Source organism: Nerophis lumbriciformis, linkage group LG05 (genome assembly GCF_033978685.3).
Source record: "Nerophis lumbriciformis linkage group LG05, RoL_Nlum_v2.1, whole genome shotgun sequence".
In the NCBI taxonomy this organism is placed as follows: domain Eukaryota; kingdom Metazoa; phylum Chordata; class Actinopteri; order Syngnathiformes; family Syngnathidae; genus Nerophis; species Nerophis lumbriciformis.
In genome coordinates, this window is record NC_084552.2 from 45,430,188 (window position 1) to 45,456,557 (window position 26,370).

General features: G+C 41.8%; 2 protein-coding genes across 13 annotated transcripts; one reads left to right on the forward strand and one right to left on the reverse strand.

The window, feature by feature from the left end:
* On the forward strand, positions 1-13,644 carry slc16a13 (solute carrier family 16 member 13). 8 transcript variants are annotated; one of them, XM_061960062.2, is made up of 9 exons: positions 12-166; positions 4,475-4,523; positions 4,762-4,992; positions 5,107-5,250; positions 5,316-5,572; positions 5,676-6,207; positions 9,054-9,256; positions 12,099-12,213; positions 13,460-13,644. In XM_061960062.2, the coding sequence occupies exons 3-9, from the start codon at positions 4,764-4,766 to the stop codon at positions 13,465-13,467; spliced, it is 1,488 nt and encodes a 495-aa protein (XP_061816046.2). In that variant the 5' UTR covers positions 12-166; positions 4,475-4,523; positions 4,762-4,763; the 3' UTR covers positions 13,468-13,644. The 8 variants fall into 8 exon arrangements, with proteins under 8 accessions (XP_061816045.2, XP_061816051.2, XP_061816046.2 ...); XM_061960064.2 differs by lacking the exon at positions 12-166 and adding an exon at positions 389-625; XM_061960063.2 differs by lacking the exon at positions 12-166 and adding an exon at positions 2,372-3,500.
* Positions 10,024-26,365, reverse strand: acap1 (ArfGAP with coiled-coil, ankyrin repeat and PH domains 1). 5 transcript variants are annotated; one of them, XM_061959303.1, is made up of 23 exons: positions 26,072-26,365; positions 24,341-24,398; positions 23,828-23,947; positions 22,468-22,521; positions 22,322-22,380; positions 22,050-22,233; positions 21,933-21,977; positions 21,768-21,863; positions 17,820-17,894; positions 17,635-17,747; positions 17,514-17,565; positions 17,328-17,428; positions 17,135-17,246; positions 15,026-15,228; positions 14,832-14,901; positions 14,663-14,757; positions 13,988-14,160; positions 13,876-13,917; positions 13,637-13,812; positions 13,441-13,550; positions 12,657-12,767; positions 12,519-12,580; positions 10,024-10,414 (listed from the first exon to the last, which is right to left on the reverse strand). In XM_061959303.1, the coding sequence occupies exons 1-23, from the start codon at positions 26,122-26,124 to the stop codon at positions 10,317-10,319; spliced, it is 2,262 nt and encodes a 753-aa protein (XP_061815287.1). In that variant the 5' UTR covers positions 26,125-26,365; the 3' UTR covers positions 10,024-10,316. The 5 variants fall into 5 exon arrangements, 4 of the variants coding, with proteins under 4 accessions (XP_061815287.1, XP_061815286.1, XP_072769349.1 ...); XR_012050469.1 differs by having other exon boundaries at positions 10,775-12,580; positions 17,635-17,894; XM_061959302.1 differs by having other exon boundaries at positions 10,024-12,580.
* Positions 26,366-26,370: the final 5 nt, after the last annotated feature.

Consider the following 26,370-nt stretch of genomic DNA (forward strand, 5'->3'; position numbering starts at 1 on the left):
AGGCACATCCGGTTACTGGTGAACTTGCATCGTCTGCTGCACTTGATATTTCCCGCAGCAACGGCGTCCACAGTCAACGGGCGCCGGCTCGGTGTTTTACTTGATCGAGTTTAGACCAGAATATGAACACACTAACATGAAAACAAGGTTGGAGTCTCGCCTTAAGGTGAGTGTCGGTGACCCAAAGCGGTGAGTCATATATCAAATTAGTGGTATTTATTGTTATTTAACGGTTCTGCTTGTGTCGCGATTGTACGTCAAAGTGATGACAAATTCCACCGCCGATAAAGCTGGATTATTACACATAAGTCAGTAGTTTTGACCCGGAATCGGTTATTTATAAATAAAATGTGTTATTTATAAATAAAATGTGTATAAGTTCGCTTTGCCGTCATTTAATACGGTCCTTGTGGGCGCCTCAGTGCGCATGCGTCACGTACTCCCTACGTCATTAACTTAGACTGATGGTGACGTATGTAAAGTCATTTTCTGTACGCCGATCTTTTTATTTGATGTTTAGATCTTTGCCATCCTTTGGAAGCTTGAAAAAGAATAATGGGGATTATTTAATATTTTAAGAGTACTTTTTTCAAAGGTCCTGATCTTTTAACATACAGTATCCTGGGTGGGTCGTGTACTTTCCGTTGATTATATTTAAAATTCTTAAATGTAAATCCAAAAACAAATTTCGGACCATTTTTTCTATTTTCATTTCTGAAGAAAAGTTGGACAACTATTTAATGACACTTTTTCAAAACGACAAAAAGACGCTGTCACGCCAAATTTCTTCCCCCCTACACCCCCCCCCCCCCCCCCCCCCATTTACTTCCGGGGTCAATTCCTCGTACTTACGTCATTTAATCTTACGTCATTGACAGCGATCGATAACACTTCGGCTTTGACTGCACGTCGCTGGAAGGATACTTGTTTTTTTTAATTTTTTTTTAATTTTTGAAATGGTTTCAACAATAATGTTGATTTAAAGTACAGACATTTAACAGTATTATATATTAATTAATATTTTTTGCACGTTACCACGAAGACAGAAGTTCCCAGCAGCGGCCGTAACACTCCGCCTGAAATTTTCCCTAAAACCCCGCCTGGAATTTTTCGAAGCCTGCTGGTGTTTGACTTATATAAAGACTAATGTAATTCAGTGACACCACCATTTTCAGGAGATTTGGATTCTATCGATCGCTGTCAATGACGTAAGAGGAAATGACGTAAGTAAGAGGAAATTACGTAAGAAGAAATGACCCCAGAAGTAAATGGGGGGGGGGTTTGTAGAGGGAAGAAATTTGGCGTGACAACGCCTGCCGAACAAATATGTTACCATTATGCTAAAAAAACATGCTAAAGGAAACGCTAAAATACTGCTTCCGGTTCAATTTGTTATCACCACAGATAAGCACGCATTTCTTTCGATTTTTGTGTTTATCTGGAAAAAATGTAATCCATAAAAGGAAAACAGCACAAAATCCAATTTTATGGCAACATTTGAATGAAAATGAACCCCTTTATGGGTGTTTTAAAATCTGCTATATATAATAAAAATCGAAAAACTGCCCTAATTGTATTTTTTGATTTGCGTTTCCAATTGGACGAGAATGAACGGAAGGTACACTGACCTGGTCTCCACTTTATTTGTTATTTCTTTTAACATGACCTGATTGCAGGGAATTGGAGTGGAGGTCTGAACCAAGTTTTGTTCTATGTTGTGTACATGCACCGACCCCCATGACACGTGTCATGGGGGTCAGTGCATGTTTTGGAATTTGTATTTTCTTTTCATAAATAGAAATTGATAAACAAAAAAACTACTTATTTTTTAATTGTGTTTAATGACAATAAAAGCCCTGCCACCCGGATAGGGTGAGAAGCTCTGTCATCCGGGGGGAGCTCAAAGTAAAGCCGCTGCTCCTCCACATCGAGAGGAGCCAGATGAGGTGGTTCGGGCATCTGGTCAGGATGCCACCCGATCGCCTCCCTCGGGAGGTGTTTAGGGCACGTCCGACCGGTAGGAGGCCACGGGGAAGACCCAGGACACGCTGGGAAGACTATGTCTCCCGGCTGGCCTGGGAACGCCTCGGGATCCCCCGGGAAGAGCTGGACGAAGTGGCTGGGGAGAGGGAAGTCTGGGCTTCCCTGCTTAGGCTGCTGCCCCCGCGACCCGGACGAAGATGGATGGATGGATGGACAATAAAAGCATCTAATCTAATCTACAACCTTCAAAGACAGATGATAGGTCTCACAATCTAGTATTTACTATGTACACAACAAATAGTGTACCATTGGAAAAAGAAAAAGTCCACCCCAAGAAAGCTGAAAATAACATAATTGAAAACTGCTGTTATGCTCAAAATAAATATATAACAAATAAACAAGACTACCAACAGCAGTATAAAAGAACACATTTAACAAATATTTGTCACAATGACAACTTAATTAAACGTATACAAGATGAATGGCGTTCAGCTGCTGTCAATCATGGCTGTCTTGCTCAAAAGCACACAGGCCGACCCTTCACTTGTGCACATTCACAAAAGAGATCTTTGAGAGCGAAATGAGTTAAAAACGAATGCTATGTTTTATTCCTGTGGAACCAGTGAGGGAAAGCATATACCCTTCTCTAAACACTTGCATGCCAACGTTATCCTTTTGTTGTATGTAAACAAAATACGCTCCCACGATTTGTAAGGCCCCGTTTTGCAACAACAAGCGCTATAAAATGTTCTTTCATAAACGACAGGGCGCTTCATGTGGAATTTTACCACCAATGTAGCCCTACCCCTTCCTGCTCTGTCATTGATAGGAATATATTGTCATTCTCATTCTCTCTTGTGGCGCGCAGTATTATATTGATGAACTGTTAATTTTACGTACAGGAATTGGGGTCGGGGTTGTGCCGGGCCCAATTTAGCCTGAACCCTGCTTGTACGTAAATAAATGTAAATATATTTTATTAACATATTGCACTGTTCAGAGCTCACAAAGTGCTTCACATGGTTAAAATACAAACCCTACAATCATTTTTCAGCATATAACATAATGCAATTATTGAAACTAATAATAAATGATACTAAATATATAAAATAATACAAATGATAATGGAATATTACTGGAATGCACACTTAATGTGTTTTTAACTGCCATTTTAAAATGTCTACGCAGCACAGGGCAGCTCTCAGCCAGTATGGGAGTGCATAATGGGATTGTATTGCGGGGGCGTGGCTTACATGGTCTGACCAGGAAGAGGGCAGCCTTCTCTCTGTGGCTTACAGCAGCTTGAGGTGTCAGGCCTGTGTTGACCTTTCAGAGGCACAATGTGTGTCTGCACCTCACTTGTCAACGTGTGGGCGTAACCTTCTCCCTCTGCAACTAGTCGGCCTCTAATGCCTTGATTCATTATGAACTTTCTTACCCCTGGAGGAAGGACGTGTTTCATTTCCTGTTTATTTCCAAAGTGTGTGCCTTTTCCTTCCGTCGCATACAAATGAGCAGTAAGTGTGACAACATCCTGGCGGGTGTTTTTGAGGATAAATCTGGTTTTACTATTTTACTGTTTACACCATTGTAGGTGGGGGGCCACATGGAGAAAAGTCTACTCCCAAGTGGGCCGGACTGGTAAAAAAACAACACGATAACTTAAAAATAAAGACAACTTCAGATTGTTTTCTTTGTTTAAAAATAGAACAAGCACATTCTGAAAAGGTACAAATCATAATGTTGTTGTTTTTTTACACTTACATGTTGCGCTTAATAGTATTCTATCTTTATCTGTCGTTATTTATACTTTCTGAATAAATTATATGATAATGTTCATCAGTCAACTCATTGGTGTTAATTTTCAGTCCATCAAGATAAAAAAAATAATTTCAAAATCAAATTACAGGATGTTATTTAAGTAGTTTGCTCATTTTCCTCGACTGGTGTACTAACATAACATGTTTTTTTGTTTTTTTTAGCATATGTAGCATAATCTACAAATATATACAAATAATTTCCGGGTACTCCGGCTTCCTCCCACCTCCAAAGACATGCACCTGGGGATAGGTTGATTGGAAACACAAAATTGGCCCTAGTGTGTGGATGTGAGTGTGAATGTTGTCTGTCTATCTGTGTTGGCCCTGCGATGAGGTGGCGACTTGTCCAGGGTGTACCCCGCCTTCTGCCCGATTGTAGCTGAGATAGGCTCCAGCGCCCCCCGCGACCCCAAAAGGGAATAAGCGGTAGAAAATGGATGGATGGATGGATAATTGCTACTGCAATATCTAGTGGACACATTTAGAACAGCGGTTTCTTTCATTAAAACATTTCGGCTCATTTTTATACTTAGCAAACTCATCCCGTGGGCCGGATAAAACCTGTTCCGCCCACGGGCCGTACGTTTGACACCCCTGGTTTACACCATTCAAAGACAGTGGGAAGTGGTGGACTTGTGAGAGTTAAAGCACATTTTTCTTATGTCCTTCAGCTTTTTGCTCCATTAACGCCACCTGTTTGGTGCACCTGTTCATAAGAAGGTGGGTTCCTCCTCCTCTCACTGCTCGCATCTCTTTGATTACAAACTGCTGGGTTTTTTTTATGATGATTTCACAGCTGTGGGTCATGTTGCCCTTTAATAGCAGCCTTGCTGTTTTATAACCAGCTGGTGTTCATGATTAACCTGCGTCACAGCCCGAAGAAGCACATTGGTCCACAGCATGTTAATGATTGCACTTTTGTGACACGTTACTTCTTCTTTCAAACTTTTTCCCACAGCCATGGCCAGTGTCCGAACTGCAGCGGATAGGCGGGAAGATGGACCTGAGGGCCCCGACGGTGGTTGGGGTTGGGTGCTGGTGGCCGCCTTGTTCGTCAGCACCAGCCTGGTGTTCGGGCTCATGCGAAGCCTGGGCATCTTCTTCGTGGAGTTTGTGCAGTACTTCGATGAGAGCGCTCAGGCCATCTCCTGGATCTCATCCACCGGCCTAGCGGCGCAGCAGTTCTTCAGTGAGTCACTTCATTAGGTACACACTTGAACATCTTTTGTCCGTACGTCTCATTAGATGACGCCGGTGGTCCTCACCCGATTCCTTGTGGAGTCACATGAGTGTCGTGTTGCAGGCCCGCTGGGAGCTGCCTTGTCCAACGCGTACGACACCCGCCTGGTTGTGATGGCGGGGGGCTGCCTGGCTGCACTCGGCCTCATACTGGCCTCACAGGCCACCTGTCTCGCCCACCTCTACCTCACCATGGGCGTCATTTCAGGTAGGTGACGGTTGTTGTTGCGCTAGGCAGGAAACATCTCACAGTTGTCGTGTTTGGGCCTCCAGGGTTGGGCTGGGGTCTGGTCTTCATCCCCATGGTGGCCACAGTCATGTCCAGCTTCACTCGGCGACGCGCCTTGGCCTTGGGAGTGGCGTTTTCCAGCATTGGCCTGTCTTCCTTCGCTTTCAACCCGCTCTTCCAGCTGATGGTGGAGAGGTACGCCTGGCGCGGGGCCCTGCTAATTTTGGGGGGGCTCAGCCTCAACATTGTGCCATGCGGGGCGCTTATTCCCACACGGCCGCGTCCTAAAGATGCAGAAAAGGTGGGGCTAAGCGGACCATTTGGAACCCCCAGCCATGACCCAATCCGTCAGTTTTGAACATGTCTCCATGCGGCGTCCTTTTCAAGCTTTTCCTGTCTTCCAGGTGTCAGCAGAGACAGCGTCGTCAGGTGGTGGCGTCCTGCGTAGAGTCTCGTCCTATTTGGAGCTGTCGCTGCTGTGCCAGCGGTCTTACCTCACCTACACTATGGCCATCACACTGCTCAACGCGGGCTATTTCGTGCCCTACGTCCACCTGGTGGCCCACAGCAGACACGCCGGCTTCTCCCAGTACCAGGCCGCCTTCGTCATGTCCGCTGCTGGCGCCGCTGACATCTTTGGCCGCGTGGCTTCGGGCTGGTTCTCGGACCTGGGCCACTTCCGGCTCATCCACTTGATGACTGTGTGTACGGCGCTGGCCGGGCTGTTCATCATGTTGTTGCCCGTGAGCACCCTATGGGGCTCCTACGCCGCCCTCATGGCCGTCAGCCTTCTCTATGGCTTCTGTTCGGGGACGCTGACCTCGCTGGTTTTCACCGTGGTGCCCATGGTGGCCGGCGTGGAGCGCATGATGGGGGCGCTGGGGCTGCTGCAGCTGATTGAGAGCTGGGGCGGACTGCTGGGATCTCCTCTGTCAGGTATAGGCAATCTCATTTGGACCAACAATTTTTCACATTCCCAAAATTCCCTGCTTTTACCCAAATTCTCAAATTTTCCATGACACAAATTCCCTTTGACCTTAAGAAATCGTACAATTTAGATTGTTTATTTAAAAAGAGACAATACATATTAATGAATATTTGGCATGTAAATATGTGCGATAAGAGATGTTCCGATAAGGGTTTTATTCTGCCAATACCGATCATCTAAGAGTGAGATCGGCCGATACCAATACCAATCACGTGAATTAACTGTACATTTTTCTATGTATTTATGGTGAGTGCTATTGACAACTTAACAATATCAATTCAATATACTTATTTTCTTCCTCCTGTGTGTAAGATATTAAGCTTCATCCTCCGGTGATAATACTTAATAACGATACTTAAGATACAAAGTCTTGCTGTTTATTTTCCGTAATGGAGGTGATTTCAGCATCAAGGTTGGAATTGGGGGTTAAATCACCAAAAATGATTCCCGGGCGCGGCCATCACTGCTGCTCACTGCTCCCCTCAGCTCCCAGGGGGTGATCAAGGCTGATGGGTCAAATGCAGAGAATAATTTCGCCACACCTACTGTGTGTGTGACAATCATTGGTACTTTAACTTAATTTATCATCATCTTAAAGGAGCAGCTCCACACTGTGTATGGAGATACATAATTGGCTGCTAGCTGCTTGTCAGCCGGGGGGAGCAAAAATAATGTCAGCCAGAGGGGATCTGCGTGTGCAATTGGCAATAAAATCCATCAATCGGCAATGGCCATTACATAATTTTTCGCGAAAATCGGTAGCCGAATGATCGACACACCCTTATGTGAGATTATAGCCAATTGCTAATTATTTCCAGTCCCTTGGGACAAGTTGTTGAAATTTAAACACATTCAACACATAGTACCTACGAGATTCACAATATTAAAATGTAAAATTAAAAGATTTACGTGTAGTCACTCATTGCCACACATATACCTTGTACATCACATGAATACAAAAAACTATTTATAAAATACATATTTATTAATATGCACTTCCATTGTATACCACTAGCCAATAAATTATCACAAAAATGTTTATTCCCAAGCAGCAATTTTTAGGTTGTATTAAATGATGCTTGTGTTTACAGGAATTGTGTTCCATGTTTGACACATCCATAGAAAAACGAGTTTCCCAAACACTTATTCTAAACGAGATCAAACAGTTCCCTCTGGAGCCAGACCTTAAAGTTGTCCTGTTGGCCTTCCTCCTTCCAACGTTTTTGAGAGGGTGTGGTTCTAAGTGGTGAATAATTTTATATTCAAGAACAGAATCAGCATAAATGGGTTATACAAACCCTGGTTAGATGTGAATATAAACGGAATACAATGATTTGCAAATCCTTTTCAACCCATATTCAATTAACGTTGCTTGGATGGCAACATATGTTGCTCCAAAACCTGTATGTACCTTTCAGCATTAATGGCGCCTTCACAGATGTGTAAGTTACCCATGTCTTGGGCACTAATACACCCCCATACCGTCACAGATGCTGGCTTTTCAACTTTGGGCCTATAACAATCTGGATGGTTCTTTTCCTCTTTGGTCCAAAGGACACGACGTCCACAGTTTCCAAAAACAATTTGAAATATGGACTCGTCAGAACACAGAACACTTTTCCACTTTGTATCAGTCCATCTTAGATGAGCTCAGGCCCAGCGAAGCCGACGGCGTTTCTTGGTGTTGTCTATAAACGGTTTTCGCCTTGCATAGGAGAGTTTTAACTTGCACTTACTGATGTAGCGACCAACTGTAGTTACTGACAATGGGTTTCTGAAGTGTCACTGAGCCCATGTGGTGATATGCTTTACACACTGATGTCGCTTGTTGATGCAGTACAGCCTGAGGGATCGAAGGTCACGGGCTTAGCTGATTACGTGCAGTGATTTCTCTAGATTCTCTGAACCCTTTGATGATATTACGGACCGTAGATGGTGAAATCCCTAAATTCTTTGCAATAGCTGGTTGAGAAAGGTTTTTCTTAAACTGTTCAACAATTTGCTCACGCATTTGTTGACAAAGTGGTGACCCTCGCCCCGTCCTTGTTTGTGAATGACTGAGCATCTCATGGAATCTACTTTTATACCCAATCATGGCACCCACCTGTTCCCAATTTGCCTGTTCACCTGTGGGATGTTCCAAATAAGTGTTTGATGAGCATTCCTCAACTTTATCAGTATTTATTGCCACCTTTCCCAACTTCTTTGTTACATGTTGCTGGCATCAAATTCTAAAGTTAATGATTATTTGCAAAAAAAAAGAAATGTTTATCAGTTTGAACATCAAATATGTTGTCTTTGTAGCATATTCAACTGAATATGGGTTGAAAATGATTTGCAAATCATTGTATTCCGTTTATATTTACATCTAACACAATTTCCCAACTCATATGGAAACGGGGTTTGTACTTTGTATAGCGCTTTTCTACCTTCAAGGTACTCAAAGCGCTTTGACACTATTTCCACATTCACCCATTCACACACACACTGTTGGCGGGAGCTGCCATGCAAGGCCCTAACCACGACCCATCAGGAGTAAGGGTAAAGTGTCTTGCTCAAGGGCACAACGGACGTGACGAGGTTGGTAGAAGGTGGGGATCGAACCAGGAACCCTCAGGTTGCTGGCACGGCTACTCTCCCTACCGCGCCACACCGTCCCCATAATTTATTAATGTTTTCCCAAATGAGTTGGTTGTATCTAATGATACATGATGGGCTTTTTATCTCACACTCTTGTTTCCAATAACACTTTTTTGTGTGTGTTCACTTCTAATGGCAACATTTTGTCCCGCAGGGCTGCTCAAGGACGTCACAGGAGACTACATGGCCTCCTTCGTGGTGTCGGGCTCCTTTCTCATCCTCAGCAGCTTGATAATGACCACCCTGCCACACTACTTCTCCTGCACGGATCCACCTCCTGTGCAAGGACCCAGCCAGGAGGACAAATGCGAGGGTCTGGCCTCGGAGACGGAGCGAATGAATCAGACTCCTTGTGAGGTGAATCACTGAGATGTGACAAAGATGTTGGTGTTGCTTACTCCACATGTTATGATTCTTATTTTTTTTTATTTACACACAAATTTGAAGCATATTCAATCTTAATTTCACGTTGAAGGTGAATGGTGTGGTATTTAATTTCTTGTTAAGACACAAACACCTCTTTCCAAGTGGTGTGAAATTATTGACGCACAAACTACCTTTCTTGCTGTGTGGAGGACATTGATGACTAAATGTTGCCAACAGCTACCGTCTCATTTGTTGGACACCAAAAAGAATCTTAATGATCTGCTTTGTCTGTGTTGGTCTTCACACACTCAGGAACACAAGACTGCTACTAATAACTATATGTCTACTGAGGCACTTTGTACTTTTTTAAAGCATAAGTCAATAATGCTGTTACTTCTTTGGCAATTCTGCTTGGCAGCTGTTTTCCACAATTACCAGAAACTCCTTTTTAAATAGGAAAATCATACTTGGTCATCTGTGTGGTCTGCATTTAAATGTTCCTGAAATTCAGGCTCCTCAAAAGTGCCTGCAAGTTTGGCATTGGAAAAGTTTTTTGTTTACCTAGGTAAAGCCGGTGGAAACACACGAAGGTGTTCCAAAATGTTCCCTTGGCGAAAAAGCCTCAGAAACGATAATAACCAGTAGGATTCAAGTCTTAAACCAACCTATCCAATGTGAAAGTTGATGATTTGTATGCAAATTCTCGATAAAAAACGTTTTTGTGTTACTGTGCAGTTCTTATTTCACTTATTTTCACATTTAAAACAGAAGTCTTTATTTTGGATTGTGTTGTGAATATATATATATATATTAGACAAAATAGATTTCAATTCATTATTCCTACATGAACAAACAAAAAAAACAAAAAAAGTAAAAGCACTTTTTAAAACAAGCAGAATGCAAACACGTCATGCGGGTCTGGTTTGCGACGCCATTGTTGTGCACACAAAGACGTGACTGTTGGACTGTTGGGCCGTTGATCCCCTCCAAAGTCAGCTGAGCGTCACGTGACTACTGTACATTTAAGGCCGTGCCTGCAAATGTTACGCTTTTAGAATTTGCCATCTGCACTGCGACGTTTGAGCTTCTCCGGGTTGTTGGAAGCCATGTGTGAGAAATCCCTGAAGATGTGCTGATAGGTCTCGTCACCTGGACAACCCAACAAAGATAGCAACACATGAGCTTAAAAAGGCACTGGATGGCATTTTAAAAAAAGCCTAAGAATTGAATGGCGCAATCCTGCATTAGCCCGCCAGATGCCGCTGTCGGATCTAAAGCTGAAGCGATGAAGAGCAGAATAGAAGCCACCAGGAAGTTTGAAAAGCCGCATAAAGTCACATTAGTGTACATATGAAACGTTTGACCATTACAACAATCAACCATAAATGGCAATGCGTGTAGGGTAGTTTTTAAAGCCCTTTTTAAATGCATTTCCGGGATACTTCGAAGCAGGAAGCGTGCAAAGTCAAGCGTACAAGATGACGTCACAAGCATGCACGTGCACTTTACCTCATAGTTTGCAGCAGGGGAGACCAGCTCCTTGCCTCAGGAGTGCGAGGACACACAAAGACACAGCAAGTCAAACGCTGACCAGCAGGGTAATTGTTATTTTTTTGAAAGCACAAACAACAGATGCTTCACATTTGTGCGCAAAGCATGTACAAGAAGCACAACACAAGCCTGACTAACAAACAATGCAAGCCTGTGTGTGTGTGTTTCTCTGGTCTTGTTCACAGAAGAAAATATAATAGCTTCCATAACTGCACACACACACACATAGTGTTCACACATTTGTTTGATAATTGTACTTCTACAACCTTCTAGTTTCACAGTATTTGGTCTTTTTCTTGGAGCACACAATGTGTAGTTGTCCCTCGCCATATTGCAGGTTTATAAAGCATATTCTAAAACAGGCCTGGGCAATTATTTTGACTCGGGGGCCACATTTAGAGAAAAAAATGTGTCTGGGGGCCGGGTATATCTATTTTTAAGAACACTAATACAAAACCTCACAATAATGTCTAATTGAATGCTAAAAATGTTATGAAATACTGCCTTTAAAAACTTAATGGAATTTTACATTTTTCTATGAACGATAAAACACTGAATATTGACAAAATATGAATGCCACGCCCCCTTTCGATCGACATATTTTACAATCAAGTGAAACGCAACAAAAATGCAACAAACAGTGAATTATGAACGCGAAGGGTACACAATAAACCCACCTCCAATCTGATATATGTAATATATCACTAAGCTTTAGAACTTTGTTGTGGAAACGCTTCCCGCCCACACTGCTTGGTGCCTCGCCTGAGCTGCTGTGATGTAGATTACCATAGTAACTAATTAGATGAGCATAGTAACTAATTAGATTACCATAGTAACTGGTATATCATCCATAAGCGCAGATTCCAACCATTGAAATACTTTGTATAGTTGAAGACTTACGGTCATTAGGAAACATCACTGCACATCATAATGGCAGCTACACTTTCCATCTTAAAGATATAAAACAATTATTTGGGAATGTACGGCGGGCCAGATTGAAAAGCTTCACGGGCCGCATGTGGCCTACAGGCCTTAATTTGCCCAGGTATGTTCTAAAACGTTTTGGTCCTAAATTAATCATTTTCCAGCATAAAAATGGCTAAATAAATAGAAATAAGTAGTATTGGCTGTTGTATGAAACCAAACCGCTGTGCAGTACTGCGTTACTATATTGGATGTGGAAAGGTAACTAAATAGTGTTATTTCATCTCTAGGGGGTTCTCATAATGTTAAAATATTTAAAGGAATGTGAACAAGTTAATTAATGATTCGAACTTTGCAGGAATGGATTTATCGTGGCCCTGTCAGGAACCAATTATCAGCTATAAACAAAAGACGACTTGAATCCAAAGTACAACGAGGGACAATGGACTGTGGAAGACTTGTTCAAGGCGCTAGTGTGTAAAAGTAGCTTTTACACCTTCCCAGTGAATAAGTGGGTTTTTTTTTCGTCTCAAATGAGACAACGTTATTCTGCATGGTAGACAAATAAAGCTGCACTGTAAAACCAGTAGAGCGAGCAAAAACAAGCCCGTTGGAATCAGAATTAGCCCAATTATTATTATTACTATATTTGACTAATCATTTTGGCCTCACACAGCCCAACCACTTTTGTGGCTCCTTAAAGCATGCAGGCTTTTCCTGCTTTGGCCCTGCCTATTTCCTGTCTCACTGCTTCCAGTCGCCTGCCCCTTTAAAAGACCTGATTTTCCAAGCGCCCCGTCCATCTCCTGCATCTCCCTGTTCATCTTGGCGATCCGCAGCCTGCACAGAAAGGCCAGTCAGGAAAAGTTTTTTGTGGTGCTGTAAACTGTAGGTCAAATTGTTGCATGATGCTCACAAAGTGACAATGTCTGCATTGGCAGTGTCCACTGCGATGGTGATGGGGTCCTCCTGGTTGTCGTCTCTGGCGTTGTAGTCTGCACCTCGCTTCAAGAAGAGACACACCAACCTGGCGGTTCGCACACATAAGTCACTTTCAGTTAGTCAAAATGTCCAAAGTGTGACCTGCATGTTTTTTTTTAATTGGCTCAAGGCACATTTTATTAATATACACAAGGCATAATACAATGATAATGACACATGACTGATTTTTTTGATATCTAAAACATTTTTTAATGCATATTCTCCAATTTTCTGGTCGTAAATTAAGCATTTTTAGGCATAAAATTGGTTTAAAAAACTAAAAATATCAATACTACAGCAGTATTGGCCACTTGAGACCATATCAATCAGAGCGAGCTATTCAGTATCGTAAACACTGATTTGCTCAATCTCAGGTAGCATTAAAGGGTGTTTTTTCATGTCAAGAGGGGCTCTCGTTATGTTTAAAAAAAGTACTAACAAGGTAGTAAGGTAAAGTAACAAGGTAGCTATAAAAATATTCAATTTATGATGAATAATTCCTACTTCGTGGAAATTCATTTATCGCGGCCATGTACAGAACCAATTAACATCGACAAATGAGGGATGACTAAAATGATCATTTTGAAATACCGGTACTCTGTAAATACAACTACCGGTACTTAGCTTCTTATATTTTTCAGTAAGCGACAATGTCTAATTTATGGTCCTATTTGCATATCAAAGATTGTTTATTTCTGCTCCCTCCTGTGTGTTCGTACCCTGTGTGTCCCAATACAGTGGCGTGATGAAGAGGCCCTCTCCCATTGCCGTCCACCTGGTTGACGTCGGCGCCATTCTGCAGCAGAAACTCGCAGGCCGCCAGGGCGTTCTGGTCAGGGAGAATCAGACAAAACCAAAAAACCTGTCTCAAACACAAAAGTCTTCGTAGTGGTTTCCGGAAGAGTGCCGCCTCACCGCTGAGACGGCTGCGATGAGTGGCGTGCGGGATTCCTCAGCCGCGTTGACCCAGTTGACGTTGGCGCCGTGGGCCAACGCGTCCGCCATAACGGGGAAGTTCTGCAGGGCGGCCGAGCGGTACAGCAGAGCCCCCGGGTGAAGGCTGCTTAGATCTTCCTCCTCGTCGTTCAAATCTAAGGTAAGACGTTTGTGACTTGTTGTATGGATGTGCTTGTTTGGTGTCAGTGTGTGCTGACCTTTGTGGGAGCCAGCGTTATTCTTCCGGACCTCACTCGGTCCTGTCATTGAGGAAAGAGAGGACAGATGACAAAGTGGATATCTCACAGCGCCACCTATCACTTCTATTACCTGTGGAACGAGGAAGAGTGGCTCGGCTTGGTTTGGGTTTGAGCGGCGGTCTTGGTGCGTTACGGTCCTGTGTGGCCGCCCGGTTCCTCTTGGCGCCGTAGTTTGTGTGCGATAGGTTCTGGATGAATTTCTTCTCCACGTATTTGGACTTAATCCAGGCCTCCTTGTCCCCCCTTACACACACACACACACACACACACACACACACACACACACACACACACACACACACGGACAGAGATGCACTCATGTTAATGTTCCATGACGAAGACAAACATCAGGACAGGAACAGAGTGGGTCCTGACTTCGAGCTTCTGCACTTCCTGTTCTTTGTTCGAGCAAGTAGTTTTATGTAATCAACACAGTGAAGACAAAATTAAATCACTGATCAGACTTGACTTTCTGCAGACTACATTTCCAACAATTGATTAATTGATTGAAACTTTTATTCGTAGATTGCACAGTACAGTACATATTCCATACAATTGACCACTAAATGGTAACACCCGAATAAGTTTTTCAACATGTTTAAGTCGGGGTCCACGTTAATCAATTCATGGTAAATGTTGCAATGTTGCTTGGAACCTAAGATGATATCTGATTATATCGCTTCCTCCATGCTGCTGCAAAGTAGGAGTGTCATATCGTGACATACACAAGCACATGTGTGTCTACCTGGGACTGGAGGGAAGGGGCTTCTTCAAGGTGATCTCATCAATGCGTGCCTCATAGATCCTGTTGATGACGCTGTTGCCTAATTCACACATCAGCTACATGAGATGATGAGACATCAGTCCTCCATATGCTCTTACTTTAAGTTTTGCGACAAATGATGAGAAGTCACCTTAATGAGTTCTGGCTCCCAGGAGTCCAGTGTGAGGGACCGCACTTTAGAGAAATGGACTCCCAGGCTCCTGAACGAGATCAACACATGCTCACATTTAGTCACAAATGATAATTTTAAGCTGTACACAGACTACACTAAACCTTAATTTCTACAGTACTGTCCCCTGACTGTAATGAAAAGTGTGTGCGTACCTGTGTATTCCTGAGCACACGATGCAGAGTGTGATGCCCAGGTTGATGGAGGCCCAGTCAGGTCCTGGTGTTCCGCAGTCGCAGCACTCCCTGTTCCCTGCAATGTCCTGAACCTCCTCCAGGGCCTTGAAGCCCTCGTTCTGCTGTCGGTCCACGCCTCCTCCGCCTGGGTAGCTCACTGACGTGGAGTTGCTGCGCTGCCGCTGCCACGAAGAGGATCATGATGAGAGGGTTACGTTAAAAATTAAGGATGTTCCAATCAGTGATTGATTCCAAAAATAAGTGAGATCGGCCTGTACCAATACCGATACCAATCACATGTATTAACTGTACATTTTTCAATGTATTTATTGTGAGGGATATTGACAGTTTAAAAGGGAACTGCACTTTTGGGGGGAATTTTGCCTATCATTCACAGTCCTTATGTAAAACAAGAACACACATCTTTCTTTTTTATGTATTCTAAATTCTAAATATGTTGCTAACAGTGCAGGTATTGAAACGCTCTAAAAAACATCCAAAAAAACCATCACCGTACATGCTGCAAGTATATATTTAATGCAGAAGCAGGCACATTCATAATAACATATATTTCCAAATTTATTCATTCAACAATAACAACCAACCACTACGCTAAATGCTAAACCAGTAATACAAACTATGAACATAATAAAACAATCACTTACTGTAAAATGTCCGCTCTCACTATGATGCCGACTGATGGGATGATTGTATCTTTCAGCACTAGACTTGTATTTCCCGTTTAGATTATGATTTATTCATAATCCTCACTCCGGTAAAAAATAAAAAATAAATAAGGTGGGAGTAAACTAGCATATTTTTGCATCTTACTTGCAATGATACAAGTGTTAGGCAAGATTCATGATCTAACACAAACCTTCCCCAACTCAGAGGCGATAGAGCAGCTCAGTATGTCAAAAGCTGTATAAGATAGATACCTCTGTGTGATCAAGGTGCCATGTTACTAAAAGTAGTTATTCGGCAATGTCACACGGTTTATGGATGTTTTTTTAGAGGGCTTAAAAGGCAGACGCGACGATTCCCCTTAGCTACATTGTTAGCCTTTTATTACGAGCTGTATTTTACAAATCAGAATACACAAAAAAAGATAAACACGTGTGTTCCTGTCTCACATAGGGATTGTGATCGATAGGCAAATAAATAAAAAAAGTGCAGTTCCCCTTTTCCCAAAATCAGCACAATATTCAAACTAGTTCCTCATTCTATTTGAATACATACAATGGTTTGAACAAAAAGTCAACAGTACACAACAACTTAACAAAATTGATGTCGACACCACCGATTTTTTGATTGATCCGCCCTAACAGTTGTTGTTCTCTATACTTTTATTAATCTACTTGTTAATACAATAACTGCCTACTTTCTGCTGTGCTTACATTTAAACTTAAAGTTTACCAAGCACTTATTTATTATGTTGATTAAGCTAGCTTTGCGGTTATCTGAGGTGTTAGCATGCTTGCCCCCGCTTGCTCATGCTCAGTGGCGTGTCCAGACTTTTTTTTCAGGGGTGACACAGGAGGTGCACCTAGTGTTGCAGGAGTGGCACCCTTAAAATCTTCAGTATACCCCAGGGGCAGCTGTAGCTACTAGAGTAGCTTACCCCCACCAAGAATGGAGTGAATCTTGTAAGACAATTGCTGACATTAAATAATAATGCATCCTAAAGCATTGAGCTTTGTATTCTGCCAACATGGTAGTTTTATATGATATGGAAGTATGTGTAATGTTGTTCTGTCGCTTTGGGAAAATGGCTTATGAGCTTAAAGAGGAAGATGACACTACAACGTAACTTGGACAATGATGTACAGAACAGCGGAGATTTAGTTAATTTTTTATTTTAAGCAATGTATTTTTTTCTTGACACAACCTCCCCATCATTCATTCAGCTGTTGATTTCTGGTGACTGTTTAAAAGAGAATACAAACCCTACAGAACATATTAACCTTATTAAATTGTATTCAATGTTCGCGGGCTAACGCTGCTAAGAATTCAACCCACAACATGAGATAGATTTTCCAGAAAATCGGCACATACCTATTAAAAAGTGTTAATTGTACATGTTCTTACTGGACTGTGGTGGTCGTCTCTGCGCTCCTGAAAGGCGGAGGCAATGCTATTCTGGACGGCTTTCATCCACGCCTGCTGCTGCCTCTCAGAGTCGGCCTGCAGCAGACAGCTCCTACACTCACACACACGCGCAAACACACATTTTGGTGTCTCATTCACTGTCATCATCACAGGCACCTTTGGTGATACTCACTTGGACGGCGAGACCACTTCAAAACAAAAGCGTCGCTCATTCTCGACACTGGGCTTGACTGTGCAGAGACGCAAGTCTTCCACCACCACCGTGGGCTGCTCCTGAGAGAAACCACACCTTCAAACACAAGGGCCACCCTGCCACCCGCTCTATGTCCATTCTTGTTTAGGACCTGACACATTTTACCTTGAATTTCTTCTGATATACCAGCTGGTTTTTCTGGATGGAGAACCAGCGCCTAAGGAAGAGGAAAGTGAGAGGTTTAGTCTTTTTCAAATGGGTTGCACCCGCTGGGAAAGAGCAGCACCTGCTCCACGTCTTGAAGGCGTTGCTGGCCCTCTTGTAGAGGTAGCCCTCCATCACCACTCCGTCAGCGGCGTCAGGATTGAAGTCCATCATGGAGTCGTCGTAGGAGACATCCTGAAAACATTTTGCTATGAGCTTGCGTCCTCCTTTTCTGACATGTTTGTCTTTAAAGTACAAGTTTTTAACCTTTTTTTTGATGGCGGAGTGTCTTTGCTCCATGTCCCGCTTCTCCCGTGCAGAGTTGAGGACAAACTGCTTGTGCTTTGGACACATTAAAAGGTCATTATTGTCATTTATTCCGCTCCCTTCACGCCACACTGGCAGATAACACATGGACTTGCATGATCTGTTTTTTTTCCTCCAACAACAATAATAAATATTCCAGAGACAGACAGGAAGAATTTGGACATGCTTGTGATTTCTCTTTAAAACATTTTTTCCTCTGTGTTAACGTCTGCTTCTTCTCCTTCCTATATCAAGTTTAACTCCACTGACAACTTAATTTCCTGTCTCAAGACACACACACACTGACAGACATGTGAAATATTTCCTGTTGTTGCTCACGATTTCCTGTCACTCTGTTAGTGTGATGTCATCCTCAGACACGTAAGGTCCCGCTCGCAGCTTGAGGACTGTCACGGTATGCAACTTGGATATGCTTTAGCGGTGTTAGTGTACAGCAATATAGATTTACCATCCAAGGGAGTAGCAAGATAATAGTGTTGTATACAGTAGGGCGATTCAGCTGGAGGCCCAGGAATGACACCATACCAGCCACAAAGTTCAGTTCAAAACTTGAGAGACAACTATTTTTGCAGCGAATTCCTAAAAACACCAGTGCTCCTGTTCGACCGATTTAAACACATTGGTTGATACTTGCATTGAAATTGTAAGCTTGCTAGCAAACTGGGGGGTCCAAACTTGTGAATTACATAATGTTCCTCAAGGCACCCCTTTAAGTCCTCTTCATTTTGGCAGTTACACATTTTATTCGTAATGTGATTAATGTGACAAAGGTGTTGCTGTATCTTGTTTACTTCAGATTCAGTCATTTGTTCAACTTCTTTGGTTATACTAGTAGTGTTCTTCAAGGTTCCGTTTTAGGTCCTCTTTTTTTGTGAGGGACTCACATTTTTGCAGCAGTTTCTTAAAAACACTAGAGTGCTGTCATAGAAATTATCCTTTTGAATAGCTTTTTAGCGGAAGGTCCTTAAAACAGCAGAGAGCTCTTGTAACTATGACAAAATGGAACAAAATCGAATGTGGGCGCTGGTTATCGGGAATATACAATATAGAAATAATAGTGAAAGGAGAAGTCCGCCCCCCTCCTTAGCTTTCTGGAAATGTGAACGTGGCCCTCTAAACAAATTAATTGAATATCCTTGCGCTACCGTCAAGCACAGTGGTGGTAGCGTCACGGTTTAGGCGGGGAAACATGAGTTCCAACACGAGTGAATTTACTTCACAGTAAACATGTCCAAATAGTGTCCTAGGTGTGAACATTTAGTGTTCGCATCAATGTTAGCACTGCTTTAAGCTTCTTGGACATGGAATTGAGCAGAGCTGCACATGTTCTTACTAGAATAATTTTCCACGATGATCACTGGTAGGGCTGGTGGATTTTAGACACCTTGCACACGTCCACCTTCCTTCTGCTTAAGGATGCCCAACAGGTGCTCAATTGGGTTCAGGTGTGGAGGAGACATGCTTGTACACTATCACCTTCAGCTTTCTCAACAAGACACTTGATCCTCTTGGAGGTGTTTTTGGGTGGGCCATTTTCTGCTTCACAATGTCACAGGACATGTTGGAATCCATGTTTTTCTTCAGTTAACCTGAGCTCCACTGGGGCCTCATGTACATAGAGTTGCGTGGCGTTCCTACTAAAAATGGACGTACGATCAAATACAGAAAACGGCGGAGGGATGTCTCTGATGTGCACATCGATCAGTCTGAATTGTTATATGCATCACTTATGTGTCGCTAAAGTATCCACCGCCTGTAGAAATGTGCGTACGACAGCTATGGAGTTGCCTTGAGGCAGCAACATTTGAATGTCAACGTTAGGTTTGATACATCTCAACTTTGCCGTGAAAAAGGGCCTAGTGCAGGTTTTTGTGCATACGCAAGCTTGATACATGGGGGCCCTGGACTGGCAGCAATCATGAAGCCCCAGACCCTGACACTACTACCATGCGTGACTGTAGACAAAACAATTATCTTGCCACTCGGTCATGTGCCAGCCAATTAGACAATAATGGATATGAGATGAGTCATTGTAAGTACATGGTAAATCTATACTTCTACATAAGCTGTACGCTGTCTACTCTAAATAATATCCAAGTTTACTTGGAATAGTCTTGTACCTTTACTACTGAAGATATACTGCTATGATCCCACATGACAGTTTGGATTTTGTTCTTTATTTTCCTGTTTGGTATCATTTCCTTTCCTGGTTCTCTCAGTTTATTAGTACTTCCTGTTGAACTCCTTGTTCCGCTGCACCTTCACTTTCTGCTTAGTTTCCTGCTAGTGCTCCTATTTTCTATTGGTTGATCAATTCTAGGTTCACTTGTTGGTCCTTGCCAGTGTGGGATTATTGTATTGTGTCAGTGTTTGCCTTTGTGCTTCATTACATTGTTGCTGCTACATTCTCTGCACTAACCTGCTGTTTGCTACCATTTGTTGTTTTTCCGCAGTTTAATTGAAATCTTTTCAGGGATGTGAGTACCCTTTGAGAAAAAAAGAGGAAACTTTCTATCACCACAAAGTGTTCCACTCAAACTTTGAAAGACAAGAAACTCAAGTCTAAATTTCCTGCAAATAGGTACTTTTCTACACCATCTTATACCATTTATTCTCGACTACCAACCTCTTTTAGCTGTCTTTTGACACTTACATGTCCAATAAAATTTTAGTTTTTTTATGGAGATAAAGACAAAATAATGACAAAATCTACTATCAACAAATTTACACTAAATTAACATAACCAATATAGCTATATTACATTTACGAATATATATCAAATAAGTTAATCGTGCATCACTGAAAGGAGGACAACATATTTTTAAAACCTGCATTTTAATTATATCCTATAAATTATTAAAGTCCCAATTTTCACAGTGATTATTTATTTATGCTTATCATTTTTATATTTAAAATATTTCATTAAAGCCAATATCGAACAGAAGACACACCAAAAGACAAATAATGTAACTGTTTATCTTAATTTTGCAGTGCAGGTTTCAGTTTATATATGTTATAAATAATAAATGGACATGCTAAGACATGGCCATATTTCCCATAATTTTTTTCCTTGTAGCAAATCTTACATTTCGCAAAGCCAAGTTTATCAATCATGTCAAACACAAGACTTAGTTGTGTTTTAGCAACAGTTTTTTTCAGTCAAGACCAGCGCCAAGGATTTTTAACTCCCGCCTAAATTTTCGTAACATCAGACTTCCAATTAACTTTTGCCATGTTTGTCCTTTGTTTACAATACGCTCGCAACCTCGCTTACTACCATAGCACTTTTATTGATAAGGTCGTTAAACGTTACTCAAGTCTGTCTGCCCATCTGTGGCGTCATCGCCATCTGCCGGCAAAACAAGAATGGCGGATACCTACGGTGGCCAAGAAAAGTCACCACAAGACAATATCATAAAGCCACAACACAACAACTTTCAGCTACAGCATGAGTACAACAAATACAAACGCCATGACATAATAATATAAAGCCGCAACACAACTTTAAACTACAAAGGACATAGCGGACACAACGGAAGTGACAGCAAAGCAAGTTTTGCCGACGGACCAACTTACTGAGGCGGAATGTTGAAAACGGTGTAAAGAACACAGTACCTTCACTCACAATCTCGCTTGTTCCTAGCTTACTTGTTTTTGAACACCTCCGTGGCTTTTTAAAATTCGGAGAATAACCAAAATAGCCAAATTTTATTCACATTGTATTTTTATTGATACTTCATGAAAAAAAAGCAGAAGTAATATTTTGACGCGAAAATTAATGTTTAAAAATGAGTCATGTGCGCCCGTGACATTTTCTTGTCAGATACTGTAGTTCTCTTTTAAGTGAATTTTATGAAACATTTTAAAGGACGGATGTATGATCTTTACCTCTTCGCTCAGTTTTTGGCGATACCGGTCAAGTTGTGCCAGAGACTGGTGGCCATTTTGGAACAGCTGGGCCTGAGCATCCATCATTGACAACATCTGACAGGATAAAAGTACATCAGTTCAGAAAAAAATATTTTTATTAGGAGGAGTTTTCAAGGCACTCACTGAATTGAGCAGTTCAGTCTTCTTCTTGGCCTCAATGATGTTTATCTGAAACGACACGGCAAAGGTAGGATTCATTCTTTCAAACATTTCTTATGAGCTTTGTCCGATCTTCCTCACCTCCAGGACGTAGTCCAGGGCGCCTGATCGGAAAGCCTTGCGAGAATTCAGCAGAGCGTTGTTGGCCTCTTCTACCTCATGGGGCTTCCCGCGGGGGGCCTGAGCGTTCCTCGCCAGTGCCCCCTCCAGGGATTCGCTGCTGCGCTCAAACTCCTTGCGTGCATCCTTAAAACGACGCACGTCTCTGGAGGACAAGGAGGCAAAAAAAAAAGATGGCGAGTGATCTCGTGGCTTGCTTGGTCTCAGTGGAAGGTGTCCGAACGTGCACTCACTCTTTCACAAAGTTCTGCAGCTTCATCTTGACCGACTTCTGTGTGATGTCAATCACCTCCTACAGGGTTGGAATGTCAAAGGTCAAGTGCTGCGGCCTTGATTGAGCAAAGGCAGCCGATGAGTCACTAGTGGACCACAAACTCACCCCCTGGGACTCCAGAATGAGGGACAGTTTTTCAGAAAAGGTCCGCAAACACTCCTGTTGTAAAAATACGTCTTAGTTACATCAGTACATCAACATGTTCCTCGTAAAAGTGTTTCCTCCTGAGAAGTTTTTGCATAACATGGCTATTTATTTTCTGAATTGTATACATTTGACAAGAGAAAAATGCCAATAACAAATGTCCAATGAGGATGATGCTGGTCCTCAGGAAGCTAGAGTATATACTGTATATATATCAGTCATGTATTTGTATGCTACCATTTATATAAATGTGAATATATTGATTTGTAACTGTTATATAGTCGGTATAATAGTAGGATAGAGTTGACTAATGTAATTGTCAACCAAAAGTTGCAAAGCAAGGTCGGTTGCATGAACAAATGCACTCGCTCTCCGGTAACCGAGCAACGCGGGAAGTGATCACTGATGAGTGAGAGTGACACGCTAGCAGCCAATCAGATAACAGTATATCTTGTTGTCTCTGGGTTGATTCTTTGCATGGAGTGAAAAACCACTCAGCCCCATCCTGTTTAGATGTAGAATTAATCATAATACTCACGGAGGGTAACAAAAAGTGACACAAATGAGCGTCTTTTTGTGTCTTTCTCGCCATCTCCGTGTACACATAAGTTGGATGTCAAAGTTGACTAACTTCTCTGTTTATGGCTACAACCTTCTACTATCCAGGTGAGTGGCATGATTCATAATATAGAATCAACTTTCACCAGCTCAGAACTGATGCAGCTCACTGGCTCAATATGTCAATGTAGCTCTGTGATCACGGCTGCGTTAAAAATAGTGTGTGTTAGCGATTATAATAACAATATCGTTAATCCTTGGTTAATATTCAGGTACCGAGATGTAAATGGAGTATTGTTGGGAGATTTTGGATGTTTTTTAAGAGGGCTTTATGAGCGCAATAGAATACTCCCATTAGCTGCATTGTTAGCCACCTCGTACTTGCCGTGTATTACAATTAAGAATGCATTAAAAAAGAAAGACATATGTTTTTGTCTTACATAAGGATTTTGAATGATAGGCAACATTCCAAAAGCAAGTGCAGTTCTCCTTTAAGAGGTTATTGTTGAGTGTTCAATGCGATTTTTGAATTTTGTTAACATTGATTGCTTCAATGTTTTCCAAGGTTGTGCTGACATTTCTTTTCCCTTTTGCCTTGATAGCTGAGGGAATTATGGTCAGAGGAAGTTTCCATTTTAAATAAAAAAGTTTCAATTTAATATATTTTACTCCTGCCCTAATTACACCAAAATATTATTCAATGGAGGGAGACCCTGGGTCTTCCAGGATCACCCTCCTTGTTTCTCCACTCATAAGCAATGACCTCCATCATGGTGTCTCCTGAGCAGTGCTGTCCAAGACCTTGTAGACCGCTCACAAAGCTCTTGCTGGTCTGGTAGTAGACTCGGCCGGCCTCCAGCATGGCCTGACATTGTTTCACCAGCTAGGAAACAACACAGGAGATATGTTGAATGTTGGGAACTTTGGGAAGGCCGATCCGTTGATGTTGCAAGTATATTTTACAAGAGCCACACCCCTGCTGAAGCCTTAATTTTCCCACCTTAATTGAGATGACAACTCTGGCTACAATGTATTTGATTTGACAGAAACCTTTTTTAAAAAGTTTGATACGATTAAAAACTTTAGTGAGTGTGTAGCTTCAGGTCGAATATAAGCAAAATTCAAACGAGTCGACCATGCAATGGGAAGCATCACCTGCAGTGACTTCCTGCTATCTGCCAAAGAACCATTCGCTTCTGTGCGTGTCTGTGTGTGTGTGCGTGTGTGTGCATGCTTGAGGAAGTAGAGCATGTGGCTTATTATAAGCGACTCTTACCTTGTCTAACCGTGTCTCTAGTTCACCTACGTGCACCTGAACAGCCTCGATTTCAGCTCTGAAAGACACAGAAGCAAACAAGAAATATTATTCAGGTGCATCATGACCTCAATAAATTTGAATCTTTTCCAAAAAGTTCATTTATTGTAGTTAAATTAAAAAAAGGTACTCTTGTATCCCATTTTAACAAATATTTCCATATCTGTGTTGGCCCTGCGATGAGGTGGCGACTTGTCCAGGGTGTACCCCGCCTTCCGCCCGATTGTAGCTGAGATAGGCTCCAGCGCCCCCCGCGACCCCAAAGGGAATAAGCGGTAAAAAACGGATGGATGGATTTCCATATCTTTTTATATACAGACTTATAGATGGTTTTGTATGCTTATTTTTACTTGTACATGTCTTTTTGATAGTGTTGTGTTTATATCTATATGTTATATGTAAAAACATTTAATTGGCCTCATAGTCTGAATTGAACATGAAATCAAAAAAACCTTTGCACAATATTTTTAATTATTTAGATCCACCGCTGCATATTAGTATGTCTTGCTGTCTAAGTAACTTTATGTCCCCCAAACATGACTGTATTGCATACATTATACTAGATAAATTACTACATTTTCAATGCTAGGAGTTACACAAAGAGAGTCCAGAAAGGTCGTTTCTTGCAGCCTTTGTGTCAAAACAAGTTGAGAAAGTGAGGTTTCCGGTGTGTTTCCTGAATTGCTCACTGTGCTTCCTGTTCACCTCCTCTGTTACCTGGCAACAAGAGGCTGCACTTTTCATTCCTGCTTTTTATTATTTCCACTAAAGTATGTTATAGTGTCTTCCTCTGTGCATGCTCTAAATACTCCGCACACACACACACACAAAGTATTGAGGGGGTGGGGGTTTGGTTTGAAAGATGCCAGATCAGCTGCATGGCATGACATTGTGACTCAGATCAAGTGGAAAAAATGGTAGTGGCAGGCAGGGCACACCCAAAACCTCTTTTCTTGGCGGCCTGCTTGCTTGCGACATTAACGACACATCCTTTTGTGCTGAACTATTTTTGAAGCTGACATGCACATAAAAACAGTCTCACGGGCAAGACTTCCTAAAAGTTGACACAGAAGTTTATTCTTTCAGTGAGTCATTTGCAGGACACTAAGAAAATAAGAATTATTATAATAACGATAATTACATATATCTATCTATGTATCTATCTATATACACCTCTATATACTACACATACATACATACATGCAGTATATATATATACATATTATGTGTGTGTGTGTGTGTGTGTGTGTGTGTGTGTGTGTGTGTGTGTGTGTGTGTGTATACACACACTGTATATGCTGTACTGTATGTATATTGTGTGTGTATATATATATATATATATATATATATATATATATATATATATATATATGTGTGTGTGTGTGTGTTTGTAGTATATATGTATACAGTACAAATGTATGTATACACTTATAAACACACTGTATGTATGTATGTATGTATGTATGTATGTATGTATACATATAGACTAATGTATATGACTGTTTGCAAAATATAATACTAAAATATCAAGGTGACTCGCCACATGCTTTGAGCATCCAGTACTATGGTAAATATCAAATACTGTCGTAGTCTAATCAATAGTACATATAAGAAAAACGATACGATGCTGGGTAAACCTAAATTTACATGTAATTATTGTTGACTTTTTTCACATTTTGGTATTTGTCTTACCTGAAGCGAGGTGAATCTTTCAAACACTCCTCAAAGTCCACTATAATAGTCATAGTCAACTTTGTTTTGGACAACTCGAAGCAACTTAAAAATCCAACTTCAATTCTCAGCAGGCGTTCTCATTTTTTAGTGTCCCGGGCCGGATCTTTGACTTTTGATGTTCCTAGTCTGTATGATGGAGCTCGGCATACGTTTGGCTCGTCATCAGCATATTTACCCGGGAGAAAAAAGAGGAAATAAGAATAAAATCCACTCATGGACTTCGAAAGCCGCGACAAGTCTTAGTGCAGCGGTGATTG